The sequence below is a fragment of the Stomoxys calcitrans genome, chromosome 2, assembly GCF_963082655.1.
Source record: "Stomoxys calcitrans chromosome 2, idStoCalc2.1, whole genome shotgun sequence".
NCBI classification, from domain to species: Eukaryota; Metazoa; Arthropoda; class Insecta; order Diptera; family Muscidae; genus Stomoxys; species Stomoxys calcitrans.
The window spans coordinates 3,186,950-3,214,179 of NC_081553.1; the positions used below are offsets into that span (position 1 = coordinate 3,186,950).

The window sequence follows — 27,230 nt, forward strand, 5'->3', positions numbered from 1 at the left end:
AAACTAAATAAAGAAGTAAAAAGTTCTTCCGAATACTCAAGTTGTGTGTTAACTTCGGATGTCATGAAGAACCGACTGTCAGGAGATGACAAGCATCTGAAGAAACCTTTCCAATCAATATTTTTATAATCCCGAAACTCTACAAATTTGATTGCACCCAATGTATTTACATCAGCTACCCCAAAAACCCAGAACGCCTCGACACTCCTGGACATTGACCCTGTTCATGGAACCTTAAGAGAGAAGGGCAACTAAAAAGTGCATAGTCTATCAGCGATGATGATATATGGGTGACATCATAGTGTGTAGACAACGAATTGCGAACAACAGAATAAGTTAAATTTAATACCTGATGTATACTGAGGGCCACTGCATCCAAAAGATTTAATTTTCATACAATTTGCCATTTGCATTTGAAATAATACGACCATGGGCATTTGTCCTCATATAAACACAATTTTAGTATTTGAAGTAAACTTATGACCCGCGACACTCGTACCAAATATAATTTAGAGCTATTTTCGTCAGAGTTGTCCGAAAAAAAGTAGTCACGTTCCTGAAAGAAATTCACTTAAAAATAGAATTCGTCTCATTAGCCCATTAATGGAGTTTCTATATGATTTTTAAAAATTCATCAGTCAATTTTTCCATGTGTTACAAATCGATTATCAAATTAAGTATACATGTTGTCCGGCGAGTAGAGCAATAAAGCTGATCGCACAATCTTGCATAGCAAATTCATATGTTTCTTATCAACAAATGTATGTCTGTATGACAAACGTCCCAAAGAAATGTGTAATCTCGTCTGTGTTCCGTCTCACCCATAATTAAAAGTACTTATTTCCATTGCAACTTAATTGAATACATATAGCCCCTAAATTACAATGCAACAATCGTACTATTCAAAAACTACGTCGATATTGAATATTCTAAAGGCCACGAGAGTGACGAGTAGACGGTCGCATATGGAACGAAAAGTGAAAGTAAATAATCTTGATGTTAACATTGTGGAGTGTGGGGCAGGTCCCAAGAGTGTTTTGCTTATGCCTGGTGTTATGGGGTCTATTTGGACAGATTTTGCACCACAAATAAAACAGCTGCCGGGGCTATTGCCAAATCACACAATAATCGCATGCGATCCTCCAGGCTGTGGTAAATCGATGCCACTCGATAGAAAGTGGACAATTAATGCAGTGCAAGAAGATGGGCAGTTTGCAATGGATCTCATGCTCACATTGGAAAGGCCAAAGTTTTCCATTCTAGGTTGGAGTGCAGGAGGGAACGCTGCGATAGTAGCCGCCAGTCGCTATCAGAACAATATTGAAAAACTTGTCATTTGGGGCACTGGAGCCTATGTGACACCCGAAGAAGTTAAACTTTTCGAAGGAATGCGTGATGTTGGCAAATGGCCCGTCCCAATGCGGGAGCCCATGGAGACTGTATATGGAGCAGAGAGATTTCATAGGATGTGGAATGGGTTCATTGATGCCGTTCAGTTACTTTATTCGGAACGAAATGGGGATATGTGCAAAAGTGAAGTAGACATGGTAAAAGCGCCCACATTCATTTTGCATGGCAAAAAAGACTTTATGAAAGATCCAGTACATGTTCCATATCTGAGAGAACACATTAAAAACACCAGGTAAGTTTAATGAACGAAAGCCTTTCATTTTAATTAGCAACAGCGAACAAAGTAAATTGCTTCAATATATTACAAATTCCAACTTTTTAAATAAGAAAAAGTACAGTGTTTCCAAAACATCGATTACAGTAAAATCTCCATATATTAATAGTTGACTGACTGGCTTACTGATCACTGCCCACCTAAAACGGCTAACGTTGATGGCATATACCTATATATCTTTTATCCAATATGACCTTTTGTGGCCTTTGAATAACATTAAGTAATTTTAAAACGTGCAGTGACATCTATCTAGGACAACGAAGTTCTGGATAAATTACCAGTGCAAGCTTATGTCAAGAACATCTGTCGTCAGGATTGCCATGATATGTTTTTCCCAAATAAGTGTGGACCCTCGCAGAAATCCTCTATGGTGAATGGTAAAATAAAATTAATGGAATCTATTGGGTTGCCCAAAAAGTAATTGCGGATTTTTTAAAAGAAAGTAAATGTATTTTTAATAAAACTTAGAATGAACATTAATCAAATATACTTTTTTTACACTTTTTTTCTAAAGCAAGCTAAAAGTAACAGCTGATAACTGACAGAACAAAGAATGCAATTACAGAGTCACAAGCTGTGAAAAAATTTGTCAACGCCGACTATATGAAAAATCCGCAATTACTTTTTGGGCAACCCAATATTTAAAATTGCGTTCAAAAATCTTAATACAACTTGTTTTTTTTAATTTTTTGTTTACGTTTTCTCTTATATGATGACATACATTTTCAATCGACAGATGTGAGATCCTTAGTGATGTCCATGGGGCCTATCCACTTTATGTTTTCGTATGTGACCTAACCTTCTATTAGTGGATCCTGAAGGTGTTTTCTCAATTAGAACACTGGGGCACCCCGTTCAGAATCGCCTACATTTTAAGTTTTAACTCAATGATTAGGGGCATTGAACTAAAACTTGAGTCGGAAGAACTCATTAATATGTGAGAAGTTTGCTCCTGTACCTTAATGGAATGTTCATGGGCAAATTTACATTTTTTACATGATGAATTCCAAAGTGACATGTGATAAGATATGTATAGTAGCACATTACCAAACTAGGTATCACAATTGCATTAAGCAGAGTATTCTGTTCAGCTTTCGGAATTGTTGATAAAAAACAAAATATAACATTTTTAAAACAAAATTATATGAAAATTTTTCCAGAAACTCAATCTTACATTCATATTACTCTAGGATTAACTGTTTTTAAGTGCTTTTTTAAACATTAGCGTAAAAAAGGCATTTATTATTTTACATGTTTTTAGCTTATTATTTTTTAAAAAAGGAGTTTGACAGTTGTTCACTTGAAAAGCCGAATAGAGTTCCAACCCTTTGTCCTTGTTTTTGACGGATAGTGCACCAAATTTTTTGTTACCTGTCTTGGGATTGAGGTAGAGCTCTGAAATTTGAATTTTTTGCACCATGGCAACCTAACTGGGTACTAAAAAGTACGAAATAGCTGTGCTTCTGATAGGGCGAACGGATTCAACTTAAAACCTGAAATTTTAATTAAATGACTGCTGCAAGGCGGATTTAAAAAGGTGGTCTCACGCGAACATCTGTTAACCGCCGGCCACAGATTTGACGGTATTAAGATGTCAGTTGTCACGCACACACATTTCTTTGTTTGTGTAGGAAAAATCAAATAAGACAATCTTTAAAATAACTAAAGGCAGATTTAAAAAGATGGTCTCACGCGGACAGCTGTTAACAACCGGCCAGGTTTGACGGTATTATTTTTTTGCATTCTCTTTGTTGTTATCTTCTTTCTCGCATATTCTCTGCTCATGTACGCACGCGTATACACGCCCGCATACAAATTTCTTTGTGTGTGTTGGTAAAAGGTCGATCAGCTTGATGGCAAGGACGCGGATTGAACCATATGATTTGTGGTTGTTGTACAAATGAGACCACTTTTAATTATTTCGCCATGGTCTTTAAAGAGTATGATAAATAAATCAATTTAAATACATATTGAAAATGAATCGTAATAAAAAACAATCTTGGTATTTTCCGTTTTTCCACATGGTAAACTAAGAGGTAGCGTCATTCGCACAACAACAAAAACCTACCCCCAACGAAACTAATTTGAGTAGAAAATGTCGTAAATTGGAATGTCAAAGTGGTTTTGGAAACAAACTTTTACAACTTATCTTTTACATGTATTTATGTGTTTTATATTTGTATTTTCATCATTATAACACAGGATTCACTAATAGAAGGTTAGGTCACATGCAAAACACAAAGTGGATAGGCCCCATAAACATCATTAAGGATGTCAAATCTGACGATTGAAAATGTCATCATATAGGAGAAAACGTAAACAAAGAATGAATGTAAAAGGAGAACAAGTTGACATCCTCAATGCCAAGTACTGCCAAATATTAAAAAAAGTATATCGGCTGATCGCTTGGCTTAACCTTATTCAGTGAATCCTGATTATAACACTGTTAATGTGTGAAATATCGGATCAAATAGAACATATTTTTAAGATTTTAGAAAAATATCACAGCTGTGTTATCAAGCCTTTGACATTTAAATTTATTGCAAAATCAAAAAATTAAAGGACTCAACTGTTCGCATGACCTCACCTTATTAGTGACTCCTGGTACACATCCTAAAATTTTCCGTTTCATTCTCACTTATTTTCGCAACGGATATGAGTGAAAGGGAACGCAATATAATCTTGATCAATGCACAATTTATACAGTTGAATCTCGAATATCCTGCTCGCTCGGGACCGAGATGAGAACGGAAAATCGAAAATATGGTTAATAGAGGTTTTTTTTTAAATTTCATTATTTATGTGTTTTTATTGATTTTCGGTAGTACCATACAGGGTTTCATTGATTTTATTATAAATTGGTATATAAAAAGCTTCTTAAAATATATATACATATATATTTAAAGTACTCTTATGCGATATTGTTTGTTTTTGCGCGTGTATTCATAATTTTTTGGTTAGTTTGCATGCGATGTGCCTGCATTAAATCTTTCTTTGAAATTTTTTGACTACTATTGTTCTTAAGACATTTAAATAGAACATTATATGCCTGTATTCCTTAAGCTAATGGGGTATTTCTAGTTTTTTGAGTTTCCTTCGTCTGATTCGTCGGAATCCTAAATAGTCTTGTATTCTTTGCTTTCGCAGGATGTAACATCACCACTGACTTCCATCTATTTTGAGGGGTCATTAATTGAACATCCAGGAGTTATTGCAATGTAATTTGATACTCAACTTTAAATCAAAATAAAAAGGGGAATCCCAGAATTTAACATAAAAAAATGGGAGTGGAGCAAGGATAATAGAGGAAAGCACGGCTAATAGAGGTAGCATTTCTGAAGCACGGAGAATAGAGTTAAACCATGTTTAATAGAGGTACAAAACCAAAAGCACAGCATGCCGGTTAAAAGGGGTAACCGGATAATAAAGGCCCGGGTAGTCGAGGTTCAACTGTAAATTATTGGTTTTAATTTTACTTAATCATTCACAATAGAGGCACAAGTGGCCACACTTATTTGTGAAAAACATATGATGACAATCCTCACAACAGATGTTCCACATAAGCTGGATAGATGTCATTTTCATACAAATTTCATTGCACTGCACTATATACAGTACTAAAATAAAACACATCTATTAAATAACAATTTAATTCGTACAATTAAAAATATGTTCAACGTATGCCTTGTTTACCAATCACTTGATGCGATACAAAAGAAAATCGAATTTCTATGTCAAAAATTACTAAAGCAATTAACACCTTGTTTGAAAAGTTTTTAATAAGTCAATACCATATTTAATCGGCCAAACTTGCAGGCAATGAGGCCTTTAGGTTAAATGTCTTATTTACACGCATAACAAGGCCAAGAAAAAAAATAACACTAAATACGTTCGCTGATAAAAAAGGAAGTATTTAATGTATTAACTTTTCTGTTTAAATCAAACATCAATGATTTATGTAGTTCAGCCAAATGAAGTATAATTAAATTAATTATGAATGAAAATATCTAAATAAATGTATTTGTTTAGTTAATTTTTTAAAAATATTTACAGTCATAATCAACTACGAAAATAAATAACAAGAAAATAATTTTAGGTGCTAACTACAGAGTTTGTCGATCTTTAATAATGTTATAAGTATTTATTAGGGTGCTTATATTAAATGGCTGGTGTACAATGGCATGTAGTACGTATGCAAGCATATCATGTATTGAATTTTTAGACCAAACATCGGAGTTTAAATTCTTATCAGATTGATGCTATTTTGTATTTAATGTTCCGTTATGACTCCGATACATATCTATGTCAATGGACCAAGCAAAAATGTTTTGAAGGTCAGATACATACTGGTCTAGATGCCATTGGGGTTTCATTTAAATAGTATTTCCACAAATAAATGACCAATGTAGGTTTTCTTTCTATTGAATTTTAATAATAATAATTATGCACACATCTTTAGGTAGGTTGGCATCTATCTTCGCAAAACAACAAGTAAACGTTACACCCTATTCCACATTAAAATTCATGTGACACACCGCTTCATATATAAATATGCCTGTCTTCCGCTAATTCACATTAGTTAAATATATCGAAAGTCAGAAACTTACTCATCTTTTGCGCTTCAGATGCAGTCTGTCAAATTGATAGGTAAACTTCCATTGGAAATCCCAACTGCAATTGTTATGAGGCGCTTTTGCAAACACATTGAACACAAAGTGAAAGTGAATAATGTCAACCTTAACATTGTACAGTGCGGTTCGGGTCCCAAGAGTGTCCTGCTAATGCCAGGCATTTTGGGATCAATTTGGACTGATTTTGCACCACAAGTGGAACAACTACCAAAATTATTGCCAAATCATACAATAATTGCTTGGGATCCACCTGGCTATGGGAAATCTATACCACCTCAAAGAAATTGGCAAGGGTACGTCTTCGATGATGATGCTCAATTGGCGATGGATTTAATGAGCGCTTTGGGTAGGCCAACATTTTCATTCGTTGCATGGAGTGCAGGAACCATGTCTGCTATGATAGCGGCCAGTCGCTATCCACACAATATTGAGAAACTTATCATGTGGGGTGGAGCTGCCTATCTCACTCCAAGCGAAATAAAATTCTACAAAAGTTCCCGAGATGTTAGTAAATGGCCAGAGCAAATGAGGAAAAGTATGGAGATGATATATGGTGCCGATAATTTCGCCCTTACATGGAATAACATGGTGGATTATATTTGTGTTTTGGAAAAAGAACGTGGCGGGGACTTTTGTAAGAGTCACTTGAAAAATATAAAGGCGCCTATTTTTCTGCTACATGGTAGACGGGACCCCGTAAAAGATCCTGAACATGTTCCATATTTGAAGAAACATTTAAAAATTGAAAGGTAGGTACGATACAGTACACATCGCATTTTTATACCTACCACCACAGGGTTTACTGTGGCGCTTAGTTTAGCAGGTTTGCTCACTGAACGTAGTTTAAAACCCTGAGGTTTTATACCTTCCAACAACTGTGCTAAGTATGATTCAAATCAGTCCATGTTTTGATATAGCTGCCATATAAACCGATTTTGGGTCATGACGTAGTGTTTTGGTATCACTTCCAACAACTTTGCTAAGTATGATTCAAATCGGTACATAACCTGATATAGCTGCCATATAAACCGATCTGGGATCTTGACTTCTTGAGCCTTTAGAGGGCGCAATTCTCATCCGATTTGGCAGAAATTTTGTACAACGGCTTCTCTCATGACTGTCAACATGCGTGTCTAATATGGTCTGAATCGATCAATAGCTTGATACAGCTCCCATATAAAACTATCTCTCGATTTTGCTCCTTGAGCCCCTACAGACGCAAGTTTTATCCGAATGAACTGAAATATTACACAATGACTTCTACAATGTTCGGCATTCATTTATGGTCCGAATCGGATTATAACTCGACAAATGCGGTTCATGGTGGAGGGTATATAAGAATCGGCCCGGCTGGACATAGCACGCTCTTACTTGTTATTTATTCGTATCATTGGAATACTAAGCCTATTTGGACAAAAATTTCGTATTGCATTCGTAACAATATGTGGAATTTATTACACTTTATTGTTGATAGGTAAGGGTTCGGTTGAATGGGTAGCCCACCATGAAAAGGTGAGTTCGCTCGGTGGCCAGTCTGACCTGTGGTGAAAAGGAAATGATAAAATTAGAAATATATGATAAGAAGAAATTACAAGAAGAGAGTAGAGGATAAGCACCAATACGGCGCCGTCATATGCGCTACTCCATTCAGGGATTCCACACACTCCGCCACTCACTTCGACATCATTGTGTTAGAACCCATGGCCTTGAGGGCCGCCATTCCTATTGCGTCTATCTTTAAGGCACAGAGTTCTGTCTGAAATGTTGTGTGTGTCGTAGTATTTTCACAATCCAGTCCCTGTCTCCATCTTATAGTCATCTATAAAGACCGAGGTATCATTCTCTACAAACACAGTATTCGCTTCCTACTATTTCCTCCCAGAAAAGCGAATCTCGAAATTCCAAGTAGTCTAAAACTCTTCTCAGTCTACCCACCACATCCAACAGAAATTCTTTTACCACCATGATCCAGAGAATTGACGAGAATACCCCCCCATGAGGCGTTCCCCTTATCTCCGCCTTCTGACTACACTATCTCCGAAGTCCGCGTTGATATTGCTGCCACGTAGCATATAGCCCGTCCACAGGGAGAAACTCGTTTGGAATCCGGGCGGCTCAGAGAGGTGACTGTCGACCCAACTTCTCGTTGTTAAATGCCCTCTCAATATTCAGGAAGGCACCTTCAAGTCTTTGTTGTTAATAAAATCGTTTTGTTTGGAGTTTCACATTTAAAAAAATTAAATTACTAATTATCCTTATTACAAAAGGAAATTGGTCTTATAGATTCCCCGACCAATTTACAATTGTGAAGGAAATAATAAAAAGTGCCCAATGATGATGGCAAAAACATGGTTGACAACATATTGCTTGCGTAGGATAAGGCCCATAGTCAGAAGCAAAAGCAGAAGTCCCGATTTATCAGAGCTAAAAAAATTCGAAATTTTCAATCTAAAAGCACTATTAAAAATTAATTAGAAAATTCAAGGGTAATTTCTGGCTTTTACGTAAACAGCTTATAAGTTATAGAAATGAAAAATTTTCATTCCCATTTTCCCGGGAATAAAAAAACCCGCAAATGCAAAGCCCTACTTTGAAGGCATTAGTAACAGTCCACTGACTAACTTGACACAAACAACCATCAGATCTTATCTTCGAAGCATCGGGATACTCACGTTGGCTTTTAAAATGAAGACGAACATCATCTGCATTCAAATCATTTATAGGTCTGTTCGCGTACTTTTTCAGTAAAAATTTGCAGGTGGGCAAGAGCCATTTTATTCTCTTGAAAAATTTGCAAGCAAAAGTTCGCGAACGACTTCCAGTGAAAATTTGCAGAAAAACAGCTGATTTTTGTTTTGGTTAGGCCGCTGGATAGCCATCACAAATTACCTTGCAATCCTATGGCAGCCCGCTATACATACCGCATTGGCCCGATGGAGACTTTAATTGGCCCGATGGAGCCTTTCAGTGTACAACACACTGCTACAACAACAACGACCGTGCATCATCAGTGGCGCCAAATCGCTGATTTCAGACAGAATCTCTGCACTGGTGCTGAATAATCTGGATCTGCCTGGAGTCGATTACTTTACAACTGTCCTCAGCATATTTGAACACAATTTTGTACACGATGTTTGGAAGATTGGCAGTCTGATCCCGCTACTGAAAAGGACACGAGCAAGGGGGAGTCCTACAGACCGATCTGCCTTCTCTTATTAGTAGCCAAGACGCATGAGGGTCTACTCCTCCCGCTCCTCTCGTTGGACAATTTCCATTCGCCGAGCATCGGCATGCATTTCGAAGGCTGCATAGGACTACAACTGCTTTACATGCCATCACCGTATACAAAAGTTCACTTGTTGTGATGACAAAGATACCTTGGACTAACCATCTGATGATGTGAGGCTAAGGAAACTTTCTATTTAGTCATGTGGCAGCTACGGACACTTTGTTAACATTGAAGATATCTGTATCCGTTCATAATTGGCAGACTAATATGATTTAATCTTTTCTAATCCCACTGTGCGTCACTTGTTTGACTGCCCAGCTAGACCCACTCAATCCCATGGCAACATCTTCTCTACTTAACAACTTCAAAGGAACGGTGTTGGTTTCGTCGTAGTTGGATGATGAGGATGATACCATCTAAACACTTAAGAAACCGATAATTGCGTTTTTCTTGTTGTCTGGAAGGATAAAATGTTTCAATTTTTCAAGATTTTCCAAATAATTCTGCAAATTTTGCTCTTACCTTCTAATGTAGAACAACCGATTTCAGTAAAATTATAACTTCATTTAACGAGTTTTCTGTAACTGAACACTAGCTGCTGCCATGAATCTGCATTAAAAATGAAACAAACTTAATAATTACCAATAAAGAATATTCATATTTTTTACTTACCTCTGCCTTTTTGATCCATTTTGCCGTTAGCTTTTGTATTTTCATGTAACGACTGTTTTTCATAAAACAGCTGACCTTTACATAACATCTGTTCAATGTTGCAAATTTCTGCTGGCAAAAAAAGTCCCAGTAGAAATTTGCAGTTTCTCTATTTTCTAACTGTCAAAATTTGCTCTCTCGCGCTCTCTTCTGCTGGCAAATAAAGTACACAACCGACTTCCAGTAGAAATTTGTGCAAATTCGCAAAACTTTTTGAGTTCCCGAACACAGCTTTTATTTGAAATAACCTTGGGAAACGCCACAACAACAAAAATCTACCCCCACCGAAACTACCTTGAGTGGCAAATGCCGTAAATTGATATGTCAAAGTGGTTTTATATATAAATTTTGTTTTACAACTTATTTTATTCAAATGTGTTTTTTATTTGTATTTTCATCATTATAACACTGTTTTGTCGCTTATGTGTGGAATATTGGATCAAATGGAACATCTTTTTATAATTTTAGAAAAAAATCACAACTGTGTTATCAAGACTTTGACATTTAGAATTACTGCAAAATCAAAACACAGATTAAAAAAATTGTACTCAGCTGTTCGTCTGATCCACGCATTCGTAGCCCACGCACTTAACGCGAACTGCGTCGAACTGAAAAGCTTCGGGTTAACTAAGTTTATTGACGGCAGTCCTCTGTCCTTCACTGCCAAATCGTCTGCTGTTTCATTTTCTCTTACTCTGCTATGGCCCGGCACCCAAACGATGCTATCCTTAGAGAATGTGTTAATCTCCTTCTAACACTTTAAGACGGTTAGTGACCTAACCGTCCTGGTTGTTATTGCACTGATGGCAATAAAGATGTTTACACTTAACGTCCTCCCTGCCTGCAGGACCGTATTATGGTCAGGCTGTCTAAAACAGACCTCAGTCCCTGGGTTCTCAATGTAAAGGCTTTCGAATGATCGAGGAGGACTAGGAATGAAATATTAGTATTATTAATGGTAGAGCGAAAATTCTCCACAACATCTTGTAGGACAATCGCACAGCTCCGTGTAGCCCAAAAACCACTCTGCCTATCAGTGAGCAAATAGTTTCAAAAAAAATAATTAATTTATCTGCCTTTGAAGGATCGTCTCGAACGCCTTTGACAAAACAGATAGTATCGCAATCGGCCCTTATGAATCTCCCTGTTTCGGTAAAGGTACGATTCTAGAGCGCTTTCAGCTTGTCGGGAAAGTAGATGTCATCAGAATTTGATTAAAGATGTGTGTAATAAATAGAATAATGTTTGGAATAGGTAGTTTTAAAACCGTGGGTGTATGTTATCTAATCCAGAGGCCGAAGATTTTACACTATTTACAGCCTGCATTACCTCACCCTGTGTAATTTCCCGAAGTTCGAAGGATTCGACTTCGTAAATAGGTACAGTATCGCCGTAGGAATCGAGGTATTGACTGAAGCTGGAATCCAAAACGTCAATGTTAGTAAAATGACAATTAGGCTCATCGGGGTCACAGAAGTACGCGGCATTAACCCTGGCTTTGCCAAGTCCAATACTTTTTATCGCATGTTTGGAACTCAAAGCAGAGCTGAATTTCTCTTTATAGTAGTTGTTTTTCAACATCCGTGAAGTACACACAACTTGCCTCCTCAAATCGCGATATTCCTCCTTTGTGTCATCAGGTTTCAAATCTGAGCGTATATCCATGGATGGTTTTGCGGTTTTAAAATTTTAGTCCTCAGAGGCACATGACAATCAAACAGTTCTACAATCTTGCGCTCAAGATAGTGTCTTTTCAGTTGAAGCGGCCCAATTAGTATTTTATAATTGTATGGCGTAAGGTATTCGTTTATATAGTATGGAACATCAGCGTCTCCATCAAATCTGATTCTCCACAAGCTCAGTTGTGTCTTGTTTGCCTTTCTGAACTTCGCAACAGAACGAATGAAGAAATTTTTCTCATAAGGCGAATTCGCTTTCGACGCTATTTTAGATAAATCGTTACACCCTATTTTAGTTCTCATAGATGGAATTGCATTTAAATATTTCTCGTTCTACATATTCAAATCAGTTTGGTGTACTTCATAGCCCGATACATATCTTGAACTTTTGTGCTCAAATGCAATCTCTAAAGTTGATAGTTAAACATCAATTACAATATTCGGCTGCGATTGCTACGCGGAGCTTATGCTCGCATATCGAACGTAAAGTAAAAGTGAATAATGTCGATCTAAATGTTGTACAGTCCGGTTCGGGTCCCAAAAGTGTCCTGCTTATGCCTGGTGTTCTGGGATCAATTTGGCCCGATTTCGCACCGCAGATAGAACAACTACCGAAATTATTGCCAAATCATACAATCATTGCTTGGGATCCACCTGGCTATGGGAAATCTATACCACATCGAAGAAATTGGCACTTGTACATCTTCGATGAAGATGCTCAGTTCGCGATGGATTTAATGAAAACTTTGGGTAGGCCTAAATTTTCTTTGGTTGCGTGGAGTGCCGGCACTATGTCTGCTATGATGGCGGCCAGCCGACATCCAGACAATATTGAAAAACTTGTCATGTGGGGTGCAGCTGCCTACTTGGCTGCAAGTGAAATAGAATTCTACAAAAACTCCCGAGATGTTAGTAAATGGCCAGAGCAAATGAGGAAGTCCATGGAGGTGATTTATGGCATTGAAAAATTCCCACTCTATTGGAATGATCTGGTGGATTATATTTGTGCTATGGAAAAACATCGAGGTGGGGACTTTTGCAAAAATGACTTGAAAAATATAAAGGCGCCTATTTTTCTGCTTAATGGTGCACATGACCCTGTAAAAGATCCTGAGCACATTCCATACTTAAAAGAACGTTTGAATATTGCAAGGTATGCACGATATTGCTGAAGCATTCTATTTATTTATATTTCTTAATAATAAGTTATTAGTACTTAAACTCCTCAAAGAATATGCTGGCCAGAATCTATACCGCATTTTTGATAGCAATTTGGTCACCTATTGAGTTTTAAGGAGGCCTTTGCACCCAAAATAACATAATGGATGTGTAAAAGAAACAGTTCATCTGAGATGAGATGAGGCAAACGTCAGGTCGGAAAGGAATCGGACAGGAACTAGCTGACAGAGCTCATGGATAACGGCAACTCAAAGGTTTATGGGTATAAAATGGGGCTCAAAATATATGGCATTTGATCTTAAGGGTCACGTCGATCATGGTCTTAGTGGCAACCCTGTCTATCAAATCTAGCTATCCTCGGTAAATGGGAACTATGAAACTATAGATCGAGCTATCAGAAACATTCTGAAGATCGCGGAAGGATTCCCCAAATGGGTTGGCTGTTGATGACCTTGGTCTTTAGAGCACTTTGTTGAATATTGCAGAACGTTGCTGTTACGCTTAAGGGTTGCATATATTTCTGTTCAATTTGTATCATAGCCACTACACACACCGAATCACCCAAGAGAGATGAAATAGGCCTTTGACAGAAAGTGGCACGACAGAGGCAATCTATTGTTTATAGTAAAATTGGCTGCAACAATTACCTACCCATAGATTATATGTATTAAATGTGACATTTGCTCTTTCTGTTATAAAAATTGTATTACTTAAGAGTAATATTACTTAATTCGTACGAGTATTATGTCTACTTGTTCTAAGTCTAATGTAACATGTTGCTTGGCCACCAGATACGCAGTGTATTGTTACAAAAAGCAATAATTATATATTTTATTAACTAATAAACTGTTTAGGGTTAGAAAGATCAAACTTGAACCCAGATTTTGGTACTGCATTCACCACGTTAAAGGGGTAGCAAACAAATAGAGCTGGCAAACTATCGATAATCGCAACATAATATATATCGATAGTATCGGTATAGCAAACACCCATTAACGGAATGGAATTAGAATGTGCCACATCTTTGTGCATAAAAAAGTTAGTAAGGAACTACGTCTAGCTGGATATTTGTAGTTAGTCGGACCTCTAAACAACTTAGTCGGCCCTTCTAAACAAACGTCAAAATCAGCCGATCCGAACTGTGGGTAACCGGGGATGCCAACTTAGTGCTTTTCGCACTAGGTTTGGTGCTTTTTAGGTTACCAAAAACCCGAAAAGGTACCATCTAGTGCCAAACGAAAAAAAGCACTAGGTGGACGCTTTTTGCATTTCTAGTTAGTGCTTTTTACGCTTTTTTTGTAAGTTTAAGTTTTGCTGCTGTCGCTTTTTGCCACTGGGAACATTTACTATCCTAATTCATTTAACATAAATTTTCCCACAAATCAATGAGTGAAGTCCGATTATAGTTTTAGTTTAAGGATTAGCAACCACTTTTTGCCGAGTCCGAATGAAGCGCTGCCTAAAGGAACCTTTTCGAAGAAAAGTCTGATAAGGCTAAATGCATCACAAATGTTGTCAACCAAATCAAGAGCTGGACCATTAACATACAAACATTCGATGGCGCCGCCCCATTATCTTTCGTCAATTGGTTCACTCGTACTGATTTTCTTGGTTTTTTCTACTTATTCCAAGATTTCTAAGCTCAAAAAGCAGACTTTTCCTTCAAAATTATTCACATATTTGGAAATTTTCTACTATTTTTTACCCTTTTTATTACGCTCTTTGCTGATAAATTGTTGGCATCACTGTGGGTAACTACCAACGATTTTTTGTACCCACCACCGTAGGATAGGATACATTTAGTCATTCCGTTTGCAACACATCGAAATATAAATTTCCCACCCTACAAAGTATATATATATTTTGGATCGTCGCAGAATTCAAAGACGATTTTAAGATGTCCGTGTGTCTGTTCGTCTATCCGTCTGTCCGCCCATCTGTTGTAATCATTCTACAGCCTTCAAAAATTGAGATATTGAGCTGAAATTTTGCACAGATACGTCTTTTTGATGCAGGCTGGTTTAGTTCTTGAACTACCCAAATCGGACCATATTTTTATATAGCTGCTATATAGACCGATTTTCCGATAAAGGATCTAATGCCCATAAATGCTTTATTTTTCATCCGATTTCGAAATTTGAAACAGTGAGTAGTTTTAGACCTCCCGACATCAGACATATTTGGGTCTGATATCGGACTTTATTTATATATAGCTTCCATATATACCGATCTGCCGATAAAGGATCTGGAGCACATAAAAGCTTTATTTATTACTCGATTTAAACAGAGGTTTATCTTAAGCCTCCTTATATCCGAGTAAAATATGGATCAAATCGGACTTTATTTAGGTATAGCTGCCATATAGACCGATCTCCAGATAAAGGGTCTTAAAAGCATTATTTTTTAACCGATTTCGCTGAAATTTAAAACATTGAGTAGTTTTAGCCTGCTAACATAGGACCCAAATATGGTTCAGATCGGACTATATTTAGATACAGCTGCCATATAGACCGATGTGTTGATAAAGTGTCTGAAACCCATAAATGCTTTATTTTTTTAACCGATTTCGATTTTGAAACAGTAAGTAGTTTTACGCCTCCTAACATAGGACCCAAATATGGTTCGGGTCGGACTATATTTAGATATAGCTGTCATATAGACCGATCTGGCGATAAAGGGTCTGAAGCCCATAAAAGCTTTATTTATTACCCGATTTCGATGAAATTTAAAATAGAGGGTTATCTTAAGCCTCCTGATATCCGACTATAATATAGATCAAATCGGACTATATTTAGGTAAAGCTGCCATAAAGACCGATCTCCAGATAAAGGGTCTAAAGTTCATAAAAATTTTATTTTTTAACCGATTTCGCTGAAATTTGAAACACTAAGTAGTTTTGCGCCTCCTAACATAGGACCCAAATATGGTTCAGATCGGACTATATTAAGATATAGCTGCCATATAGACCGATCTGCTGATAAAGGGTCTGAAACCCATAAAAGCTTTATTTTTTTTACCGATTTCGCTGAAATTTTAAACTGTGGGTAGTCTTAGTTCTCTCGTTATCCATCCAAATACAGACATCCCAATTAAGGGTCTCAAGCTCACAAAAGTTTTATTTATTACGAGATTTTGTTGAAATTTTATATACAAAATTCAACAGTGACTTATATTTACTAGCTCACTTAATCTCCGTGTCAAATTTGGGTGCATAAGTTATCCAATTTTCACCGGATTGTGCCGAAAGGGCACAACCCGAGGTGGTGGGTATCCAAAGTTCGGCTCGGCCGAACTTAGTGCCGTTTTACTTGTTTATATTTTAATTTCTCATTTAAACACGACCGTTTTTACACTGTACAGGCTTTGTCGAAATACATATTGTTACTAGCTGGCCCGATGCGTGCACTGATGTCGTTTTTTGAAAATAAAAATTTCTTTAAATATTATGAATCCGGTGCCCAGGGACATGGATCCTTCAACATCACTGTATTTTTTGTACAAATACATGTTCTATAGATACCATATATGACACGATAGCTATAAATCCCACAGATCCTTCCTCGATTAACCTAATACCCTATTTCTATGTATGATTCGTACACTACTCTCACAGTTTCTTCGTTTGAGTCCCATATTGTCCCGATATGCCTGCATATCCGTGCCTTTTGATACTTGACATAGAATTCGGAAATTCTATTCATACTTTATTCTCAAATTACTTAAATTTTAGGCCCATTTTTCAGGTCGTTCTGTTTATCCCTTTGGGGGATTTTTGTCGGCCCTCTTACACTCAGTCTCAAATATTATCGGTTTCGATCTCTACTTGTAATGAACTTTAGAGTCCAATACTGCCTCGGTCGTCCTACATGTTTCTTTGGGGGTGAGGCGTAACAAAAAATTGTTATGAAATTGTTTACCAATCTTTTAAAAACCTTTCAAAGTAGAAGATTAAAAAAATATATTTATATTTGAGGTCCCCCTTTAACTAAACGATAGGTTTTTAATAAATGAATGCTACATATTTTTCCCAAAAATTAAAAATCTTGCTAATATACATAGCCAAAATAAATTTTTTTCAATTCGGATACCAAAATAAAATACGATCTTAAAGAAGACATAACTGAAAGCTCATTTGCCAACGACAGGTGTCACAGACATGAACATATGGTTAGTACAGTTAGTTTTAAATAAGAGACAAAACTAAAGCAATGACCAAGACGGATTTAAAAAGGTGGTCACACGCGAACAGCTGTTAACAGCCGGCCGGGTTTGACGGTATTAAGATGTCAGATTTTTGTTTACATTTTCTTTGTTGTTATCTCCTTTTTCGGATATTCTCCGCTTATGCACGTATATGTATACACATACGCACACAAATCGTTTGCGTGTGTTAGCAAAACGACAATCACCTTGATGGCAAGATGGCGGATTGCACCATATGATTTGTGGTTGTTGTACAAATGAGATCACCTTTATTTGTTTCGCCATAAGCAATGACTGTCAAATTGGAATTTTCAGCGGAGTGGTTCTTAAAAGGAACTTGGGCCGCCCTAATTCTTTTTCATTTTTCAGTGTTCTTCAGTGAAGTGTCATGAACCCAAAAAACTAAATTTTAGCTGCACGAATTTGCACCTATTCAATATTTTGGATTATTTTGTAAAAATTGATTTTTCGGCCACTTTTTGGAAACAGGTTTAAAAACTTCCTTAAATTAAGATTCAAGCTTCAACAGAATACACCAAAACCCAAAACCAACAAAAACACAGGAAATCAGTAAAACGGAAAACACAATCCAGGGATAAGGTCGTAAGTAAAGGGAAATCTCTTCTATAGAGCTCAAATCAAGAGATTTGTTTATATGCAAGCCACAAGCGTAAGCGTGGGGGATGGGCTAAGCACCCCCCAGAAAAGTTTTTTGCCATTCAAAGGATTAAATCGAATCAGAAAGTGATTCTGAGTGTTCTGGTATGACTTCCAACAACTGTGCCAAGAAGGCATACTATCCATAAATTCACTTCAAGAGTCATATTTTAAATGTGCTTTCTTCTTTTTTCCTTAATTTAAATAACTTTATGCGCTATTTTTTATCTTTTGCCGTTCAAGTCATGTTTGAACAATCACCTTGAGCAGCCAACTTTCAATTACAGACAAAATGTAATTGATACTTTACTTAAACTCAATATAAAATGGGGAATTCCAGAATTTTACATCGAAAAATCATGTGTGTGGTGCACGGTTAATAGAGGCAGCAATTCTAAAGCACGGATAATAGAGGTAAACCACGGTTAATAAAGACCTGAAACCAAAAGCACAGCATGCCGGTTAACAGGAGTTACCGGTTAATAGAGAACCGGATAATCGAGGTTCAAGTGTTCTTTAAAAATTATATGAAAATCCTTTATGGTATTCCATATTTTCAAAAACCCTCAGGTCCTTCCTTCATAAACATTGCACTTTACTGCCGAAGAGCTTTCATGGGAGTTTAATTGTCCCAATGGGCCTACATATATGTTTAGGTTTTTTTGGTGGGCTGTCCCAATAAATCTTTAATTTGTCCCGGTACCCTTACCTATTGTCTGGGTTTATTTAAGTTGGGCGAACAGACACTTGCTGCTCTAATGCCTCTCGTTTGAGCTCCATATAGTCTCCGCCGACCAACATGTCCACTTGGAGATACTTTGTTTTAGTGGTGGTGGAGGGGTTGGAAAATAATACCATACAATTTTTACTATACTTTTTTTTTTCGTGATGGGTCTAATTGTTCCTGTTGTGAGTGTGGGTGTTCATCCAGATTCGTACCCTACTGTCACAGAGTTTCCTGTAAATTTGCAATTAGTGTATATATGTTATTTGACGGACTATATAAAAGTCGGATCGATACCATTCACTAGCAAACTCGTCATCATTGTTGTTAGTCATATTGCCTATAACAAATATCAAAATTTTTATATATGATACCAACTAAATACAAAACATTATTCCTTATCGAATAGAATTACAGAATTTTGTAATAATAATTATATTCAATTGGTGTTACGTATGTTATATCCATTTCTTCTTGGTCTAGGGTCTTAGATGGAAACCACAAGTTACATCAAAGTCAGACACTGAAGCCCTATTTTACTTTAACTAACTGGTAATTTGAAGTTCAGAAGATCAAATTGTAATTGGCCAACGATTGTATATAAGAGTAAGCTGGCAAAACCAAATTTTAATCTTTGAACAATTCAAGTCCTTGGTTACAATTCCCACAATGTTAGATATTTTTTAGGGAAGTTTCAATAAACAAAAATAATAATATGTGCATCAAAACGTAATTACTGCTTGCAGAGATAGGGGCTTAATAACCATTTACAACGGTAATATTATTGACAAAAAAAAAGAAAAAAATATTATTATCTATCAGTAAAGCTGCCATTACAAGATCGGACATGTCGTATGTAATTTGAAAAATAGCAACTCTAAAAATTGTACACATCGGGTGACACGTACGAAAAATTTCATATGATAAATGTATATTGGAATAAATATGCAACATTTTCGATTGAATCGCGGTTTTATTTGTAGACACATGTCTATGAAAACAAGTAAAAAGGCATTAAATTCGGCCGGGCCGAACTTTGGTTGTCCATCACTGTTGAATTTTGTATTTCAAATTTCAGCGAAATCGTGTAATAAATAAAGCTTTTATGGGCTTCAGACCCTTTATCGGCAGATCGGTATATATGACAGTTATATCAAAATACAGTCTATTCTGAACCATATCTTCAATTTCAGCGAAATCGGTTAAAAAAAAAAGCATTTATGGGGTTAAGACTATTTATCGGGAGTTCGATCTGTATGGCAGCTATTTCTAAATATAGTCCGATCTTAACCATATTTGAGATGGATGTCGGGAGACCTAAAAGTTCCAAGTTTAAAATTTCAGCGAAATCGGGTAGCATATAGAGCTTTTATTGGCTTCAGACCCTTTATCGGTAGATCGGCTATATCTAAATATAGTCTGATCTGAACCATATTTGGGTCCTATGTTATGAGGCGTAAAACTACTGATTGTTTAAAATTTCAGCGAAATCGGTTAAAAAATAAAGCTTTCATGGGCTTCAGACCCTTTATCGCCAGATCGGTCTATATGGCAGCTATATCTAAATATAGCCCCATGTGAATCATATTTAGGTCAGATGTCGGTTGGCTTCAAATAACCCACAGTTTGCAATTTCAGCGAAATCGTGTAATAAATAAAGCTTTTATGGGCTTCAGACCCTTTATCGGCAGATCGGTATATATGGCAGCTTTATATAAATATAGTCTTTATATAAATATACTCAGATGTCGGGAGGCCAAAAACTACCCACTGTTAAAAATTTCAGCGAAATCGTATAAAAAATTAAGCATTTATAGGCAGATCGGTCTATGTAGCAGTTATATCCAAATATGGTACGATTTGGCCCTTTCAAGAACTTTACCAGACGTATCTGTGGCAAATTTCAGCTCAATATCTAAATTTTTGAAGGCTGTAGAGTGATTATAACACACGGACGGACAGACACACGGACATCGTTAAATCGTCTTAGAATTTTACAACGATCCGAAATATATATACTTTGTAGGGTCGGAAATTGATATTTCGAAGTGTTACAAACGGAATGACTAAATGAATATACCCCCTATCCTACGGTGGTGGCTATAAAAAGTACCATACATATGAGAATACATGGCGATTAGAGCGCGCTCCATTCGTATTGGACGTACATAAGGAATGTCGTATGAATACAGAAAGTGACAGCTCTCATGACATGTGTGATCGTCTAATAGGAGCTTAATTAAAGAAAGTAGCATGCAAAAGTGTTAATTAATTCATCTTAGTTTCATTACACCCTTATCTATGTACCTCAAGTACTATATCTATAGCCATTGGCTTACGATTTCCAACAGTTCACAGCAGTTGAGCAAAGGCAACTATTATTCCGTAATCGGCTTTACATTTCCTTCCGCTATTAAAAATGTTGTCTCCAAGAATTTTGCATCGCGTATCCTCGCTTGTTGAACGTAAGGTGAATGTGAATAATATCAGCCTCAATATTGTAGAGGGCGGTTCGGGCTCCAAGAGTGTTCTACTAATGCCCGGTCTAATGGGATCTATCTGGTCGGATTTCAAACATCAAGTACAACAACTACCTGAGCTGCTTCCAAATCATAAAATTATAGCTTGGGACCCACCGGGTTATGGGAAGTCCACACCTCCCCAAAGAAACTGGCATGTGAACAGCTTACACGAAGATGCTGAGCTAGCTGTAGATTTGATGAGAAATTTGGGAAGGCCCAAATTTTCCATGGTGGCCTGGAGTTCCGGTGCCATGACAGCTATAATCGCTGCCAGTCGTCATCAGCAAAATGTCGATAAGATTGTGATGTGGGGTGGATCTGCCTATTTGACTCAAAGGGAAATAAAATCGTACAAACAATCCAGAGATGTTAGCAAATGGCCGGTTCATATGCTGGAACCTATGGAGAGAATATATGGTGCCGACAAATTCCCTCAGCTTTGGAGTGAATTTGTGGATGCAATTTGTGCATTAGATTCAGAACGTGGTGGAGATTTTTGTAAAGATGATTTAAAGAATGTAACGGCTCCCATTTTCTTATTGCATGGCAAGCGAGATTTCGTTAAAGACCCCGAACATGTTCACTACTTCAAACAACGATTGAACGTTAAGAGGTAATTCTATATGACTTTTAAACATTAATTATTAAGTTGAGATTCCATTGCAGGATATTGTCCGTCTTTAGACCATAGTTTAATGCTTTCTATTCAAAGAATAGTAAAGCAAAAAATATATATAAGAGTCAGCAAAAGTAATGATTAAGGGTGATATATGGGTCACCGGTCATAACCCTCAAAATTTGTTAGGACTGTATATCCGCCTTGGAGGAGGTCATAAAGCCCAATTTTTCTTCGGGAGTTGTGATCGGTATATAGGCGGACATAACGCCCACTAAAAAAGAAGACAGAAAGCTCAAAAAAAATTCAGAGTTGTGAATTTTCTATTTTATTGTGGAATAATACCCAAATAAACAAATGTATTAAATAATACCAAAAAAAATTGAACAACATTCAATTTTGAATTTAATTGATGATAGTCCCCGCTTTTTAATTGTTACAACGTTTTCAATTGCTCCTGCCTGTGGTTATAAACAGTTGCTTTTATGCACACTATATTTTGTATATGGCAAACATACCTCCACCATGTTTTACAGTAGCAACTGTGTTTCGTTCTTCAAGCTCTGTATTTGGTTTTCTGTACACTATGACCTTTCCATCGCACCCAAAAAGATTAAACTTGCTCTCGTCTGCAAAAATGACTGTTTTCCAAAATGATTCGGGCTGTTTTACATACATTTTTGCGAGGTTTAGCCTTTTCACTCGGTTTATTTTATTTATAAAGGGCTTCTTACGTGCAGTTCTTCCTCTGTAACTATGCCTTTTGAGTGTATTTCGAATTGTTTGTGTAGTAACTTCCTTCCCTAAATATTCCATAGTGTTTTTACGAAGAATGGTCGCATTTGTCTTCGGAGTTTTCTGAACTTGCCGCACTAGCCAACGCACATCTCCAACTGAAAGTGCTTTTGGTCGACCAGATCTTGGTTTATTGTCAACAGTTTTCGTTTCTGTCCACTTTCTGATGATGGATTGTATAGTAGATCGTGGTCTATTTAATATTTCACTGATAGTTTTTTGAGTTAAACCATTCCTGTGGTGTTTTATTATCAAAACTTTTACCTCATCAGAAACCTCGTTTTGCTTACGACCCATTTTGACAAAAACTATATTTTCAATGAAATTAAATATTTGCTGTCAAGGGCAAAGCCTCCTTTACTAAATAAAACAGAAAAGGGGGATTCCCAAATAATATTTGAATTTGACTTTGATGATAGCACATCAATGATGAATACTTTTTTTGTTCTGTTTTTAGTGTTATTATATAAAATTGCATTTTTTGCGCTATTTAAATTTATTTTTTGAATTTATTTTAAAACATATTACGAAAAATAAACTATTGCATAAAACTGCATTATTTGTTTACTTTAAATTTTCTTCAATTACCCAAAATAAGTGAATTTATTATCAATTTTGCTAATGATGAATACTTTTTTTGACCGCTGTAAGTACTAAAATTATAGAAACAATGCAGTCAACTAGAACACGCTGTGCCAAATTTCATAGAATTCGGGTAATAAATGGATTTTTTTAGGGCTATATCCATAAGAGCATAAGAGCTATAAGAGCAGCTATATCCAAAAATAGTGGAGTCTACCAGTACTCACTCGTGCCAAATTTCATTGAAATCGGATAAAAATTAAGAACTATTTATTGGGTATTTACCCAATAAATACCATAGCGTTTAATATTTACCCGGTAGAAACCCATATCTACCCATTTGCAATCCCCAAAAAACCTACATCGATAGCAAGTCTCTGTGAATAATTTCAAGCGGCTAGCTTTATGCATTCGACCGCTATCGTGATTTCGACAGACGGACGGACGAACCGTATGTCAATGCATTTCTTTTGTTTGAGGTGCGTACCTCCCTTAAAGGTAAAGACGTGTGAAACAACATTGCTATAGCATACCTTTAGGTGGTGATCGTTATTTTGAAAATATAACTGCTTGTCGCACTAATTCTGTGCCATTCAATCTCGACTAACTCATTTGGAAATCAGTATCTGTTCCACCGTTTTCAGTTACACACAATTAGTTGGACAGGCTGTAACAATGGGATATACTTAATACTATAATATTAATTGCATGCAGATATTGCTGTGCAGGTGGCTAGATTCCCACCTGAGGCTTTGGTCTGTCACAACTTTGGTATCACAATGGACAAACATTGTTTATGTGCGCCTAATTTTAGATTGCCACTTCAACCTAACCTAAAGGAGTAAAATGTGCTTAAATATTAAAAACCATTAGTCTATATCAGGCATGAGCACCAACAAAGTTGAAAAGATTAAACTAATGTTGAATGAGTATCATTGTGACCTCAAGAAGTCTAAACAACTGGCTGAATTAGAGGTTATACTTAATATTATAAATTTTGCGCATGAAACTTCCACAGGGGAAAACTTCTCATATATCAATGAATGCAGTCCGATTCAAGTTTAAGCTTAATGTTAAGGGCCCTCTTTTTTATAGCCGAGTCTGAACGGTGGGCCGCAGTGCGACACCTCTTTGGAAAGAAGTTTTATATGGCATAGTACCTCACAAATATTGCCAGGATTTGAACCCAGGCGTTCAGCGTCATAGGCGGACATGCTAATCTCTGCTCTACGGTGGCCTTAATATACACTGGCAAAACCACTAAAATGTTCGCATTCGGTTAATATCCTTGCACCTAAGTCCTCGAATGCGGCCTTTTGAGGGAGGAAGTTTCCTTCCCAAATTTTCAATTGTGCTGCATGAGGTTGGAGGGGGGATGAGAATTGGAATTCTTTAAGAAGATATTACATAGAAAACTGACTCTGATGCGATTGGTGGCGTGCGTAGATTTCACATAAGGATTAATGCTAGAAATCTAAGCTTAGAAAGGACAATTAAACTGTAGTGAAGGTCAGACAGACAGATATGATGCAGAAGGCACTGATGAGGGTCTTACTAGCAAAGAAACGACAATGGTGTAAAATCTATGCCTGATAGCTGGCAATTTCTTTTTTTTTCAAATCTCTCCTTCTTGAGACACACTCTCGTGGTCATTTAAGCTCGACTAACGCAGAGTAGGAAAATGTTAAAATTTAAAAAAATTATTGATATTTTTAAAATCTATTTTAGAATAATTCCGGAAGAAGGTTTACCGACTCAGGAATTCCATTTGCCAAACTCTAGATATAACGCTGTACTTCATGCAATTGCAATATTATAGTATGCTGTGTTGTTTTTTGTTACATCACTTGAACTAATGGTAATAAAGTTTAATTAGGGAGTGTACCTTTTTACGTCGACGCCTAGACTGGCGTTTATTGTTTATTAGAGTTGACAGATATGAAACTTTTTTTAACAATGCACAGTTTAAATGATTTTTAGACTCGTCATTTTGAGTTCAGAAAAGTCTCCTTAGTTTACTTTAGGAACCAATCTGGAATGTAGATTTGTTTTCGGTTTAAATCTTTCGGATGTTAGTTGTTGACTAATTAATAACGGTAGTATTCATAAAATTGAATGCATCTTAAAAGTTGGTTTATTTGACAGTTCTATAAAGGATATCTGTCAAACTAATCTACTCTAAAGCTGCATTAAGTTTTTTGATATGCCGATTGTGGGAATATCTGGATTACTTTTCTCGTTAGTTTTTTCTGTACTTCGTGATTTTTTTTAACGGTACACCCTATTGTATTTTTCGAATATATTTAAACCTACCTGCTATGCATTTCTGTTCCATTGCAAGAGTAGTTTTTGATAGAAGAAAAGTTATACTGCCCTATATGATGCAGTCGGCCGCATTGAAAATAGTTCCGCAATTGAACATGCTGGGCAATACAGTTATTAGACAACTATCCATGCATGCCGAACGCCAAGTGAAAGTGAACGATGTCAATATCAATGTCATGGAGTGTGGCTCGGGCCCCAAGAGCATCTTACTCATGCCCGGTGTTTTGGGATCAATTTGGACCGATTTTGCCCCCCAAATACAGCAATTGCCCAAGCTGCTTCCAAATCATAGGATTATAGCATGGGATCCCCCAGGTTATGGCAAATCCGTAGAACAAAGTAGGAGGTGGCATCTGTACAGCTTGGACGATGATGCCAGATTCGCGGTGGACTTAATGAAGGCGTTGAATATAAACAAGTTCTCCCTTCTAGCGTGGAGTGCTGGTGCCATAAGCGGTATGATCGCGGCCAGCCGCCATTAAGAGAATATCGAAAAACTAATCATGTGGGGTGGTGCTGCGTACTTGACAACTAGTGAAATAAATTTCTACAAAAACTCGCGCGATGTAAGCAAATGGCCTACACAAATGAGAACAACTATGGAGATCGTATATGGTGCTGATAAATTTCCTCAGCTCTGGAATGATATGGTGGATTATATTTGTGCATTGGAAACAGAAAGGGACGGGGACTTTTGTAAAAACTGTTTGGATAATATAAATGCACCCATTTTCCTGCTGCATGGCAAAGTTGATCCTTTAAAAGATCCCGTGCATGTCCCCTACTTAAAAGAACGTTTGAAAATCTCAAGGTATTTAAAGTTTAAAGAAGTGGAAAAATCATATGCCCCAAAATAGATGAATAAAAATTAAATTTTTTGCATCTCTTTTTGTTGTGTGACTGCCTTAAACTAATAATCAGTCGAATCAATCGAAACCGCAGTGAAACCTGAAAATCTTGAAACCGCTACTTATACAGTGAACAATAATTATCCAAGTGGGTCTGATCTCAGACTGTCATAATTACTAACCTAAACTTAATAATAGAATGCATAGAAGAAAACGGAATTTAGATCATAACAGTAGGCAATTGGATGTTTCACATATAGTTATACAAACAGTCTTATTGACAGTATAGAACTTTGGAATTAGAAATGCCACAGATCAAAGTGGAGTATAAAAAGCATGCGGGCGCACGTGCTGGACGCCTACATGGTTGTAAAAAATAGTAAAATTAAGTAGGTTTGTACTGTGTGAGTTACGTAACCAACTGCGTTCAAGGCGCAAAACATATGATTTGGGTTTTATTATTATTAGATCAAGGAAATGTATGACACTCAATTTAAATTGAAATAAACATTGTGAATGAGATACATTTGGAAAAAAGTATGCAACTCAACCGAAAAAAACGCATTTGAGCGTAAGGCTTTAAGAAGACTACATGACTTTATCTTTTATACTTATTATGTAGTTATAAGTGAAATTTTTAAATAAACATATCAAAACTACAATTCTAGCACTTTTTAGCGTTTTTTTTGTCTTTTTCTTTCTTTTACCAGATATCACGAATTTCCGGAGGGCAAACATAATATACATCTACGCTACCCAGACGAATTCAATAGATTGGTTGCCGACTTTCTTTTAGACCAATCGGAGAAAAGCTAAAAAAAAATAAAATAGACTAAACTCGATAA

At 36.6% G+C, this 27,230-nt stretch overlaps 1 protein-coding gene across 5 annotated transcripts; it reads left to right on the top strand.

Annotated features, from left to right (window-relative positions):
* The first annotated feature begins 742 nt into the window (after positions 1–742).
* LOC106083772 (valacyclovir hydrolase) lies at positions 743–27,230 on the top strand. Of its 5 annotated transcripts, XM_059363542.1 has the most exons (3): positions 6,228–6,331; positions 6,436–7,064; positions 27,096–27,230. In XM_059363542.1, the coding sequence occupies exons 2-3, from the start codon at positions 6,466–6,468 to the stop codon at positions 27,199–27,201; spliced, it is 705 nt and encodes a 234-aa protein (XP_059219525.1). In that variant the 5' UTR covers positions 6,228–6,331; positions 6,436–6,465; the 3' UTR covers positions 27,202–27,230. The 5 variants fall into 5 exon arrangements, with proteins under 5 accessions (XP_059219522.1, XP_059219523.1, XP_059219524.1 ...); XM_059363539.1 differs by lacking the exons at positions 6,228–6,331; positions 6,436–7,064 and adding an exon at positions 743–1,642 and having other exon boundaries at positions 27,064–27,230; XM_059363540.1 differs by lacking the exons at positions 6,228–6,331; positions 6,436–7,064 and adding an exon at positions 745–1,642.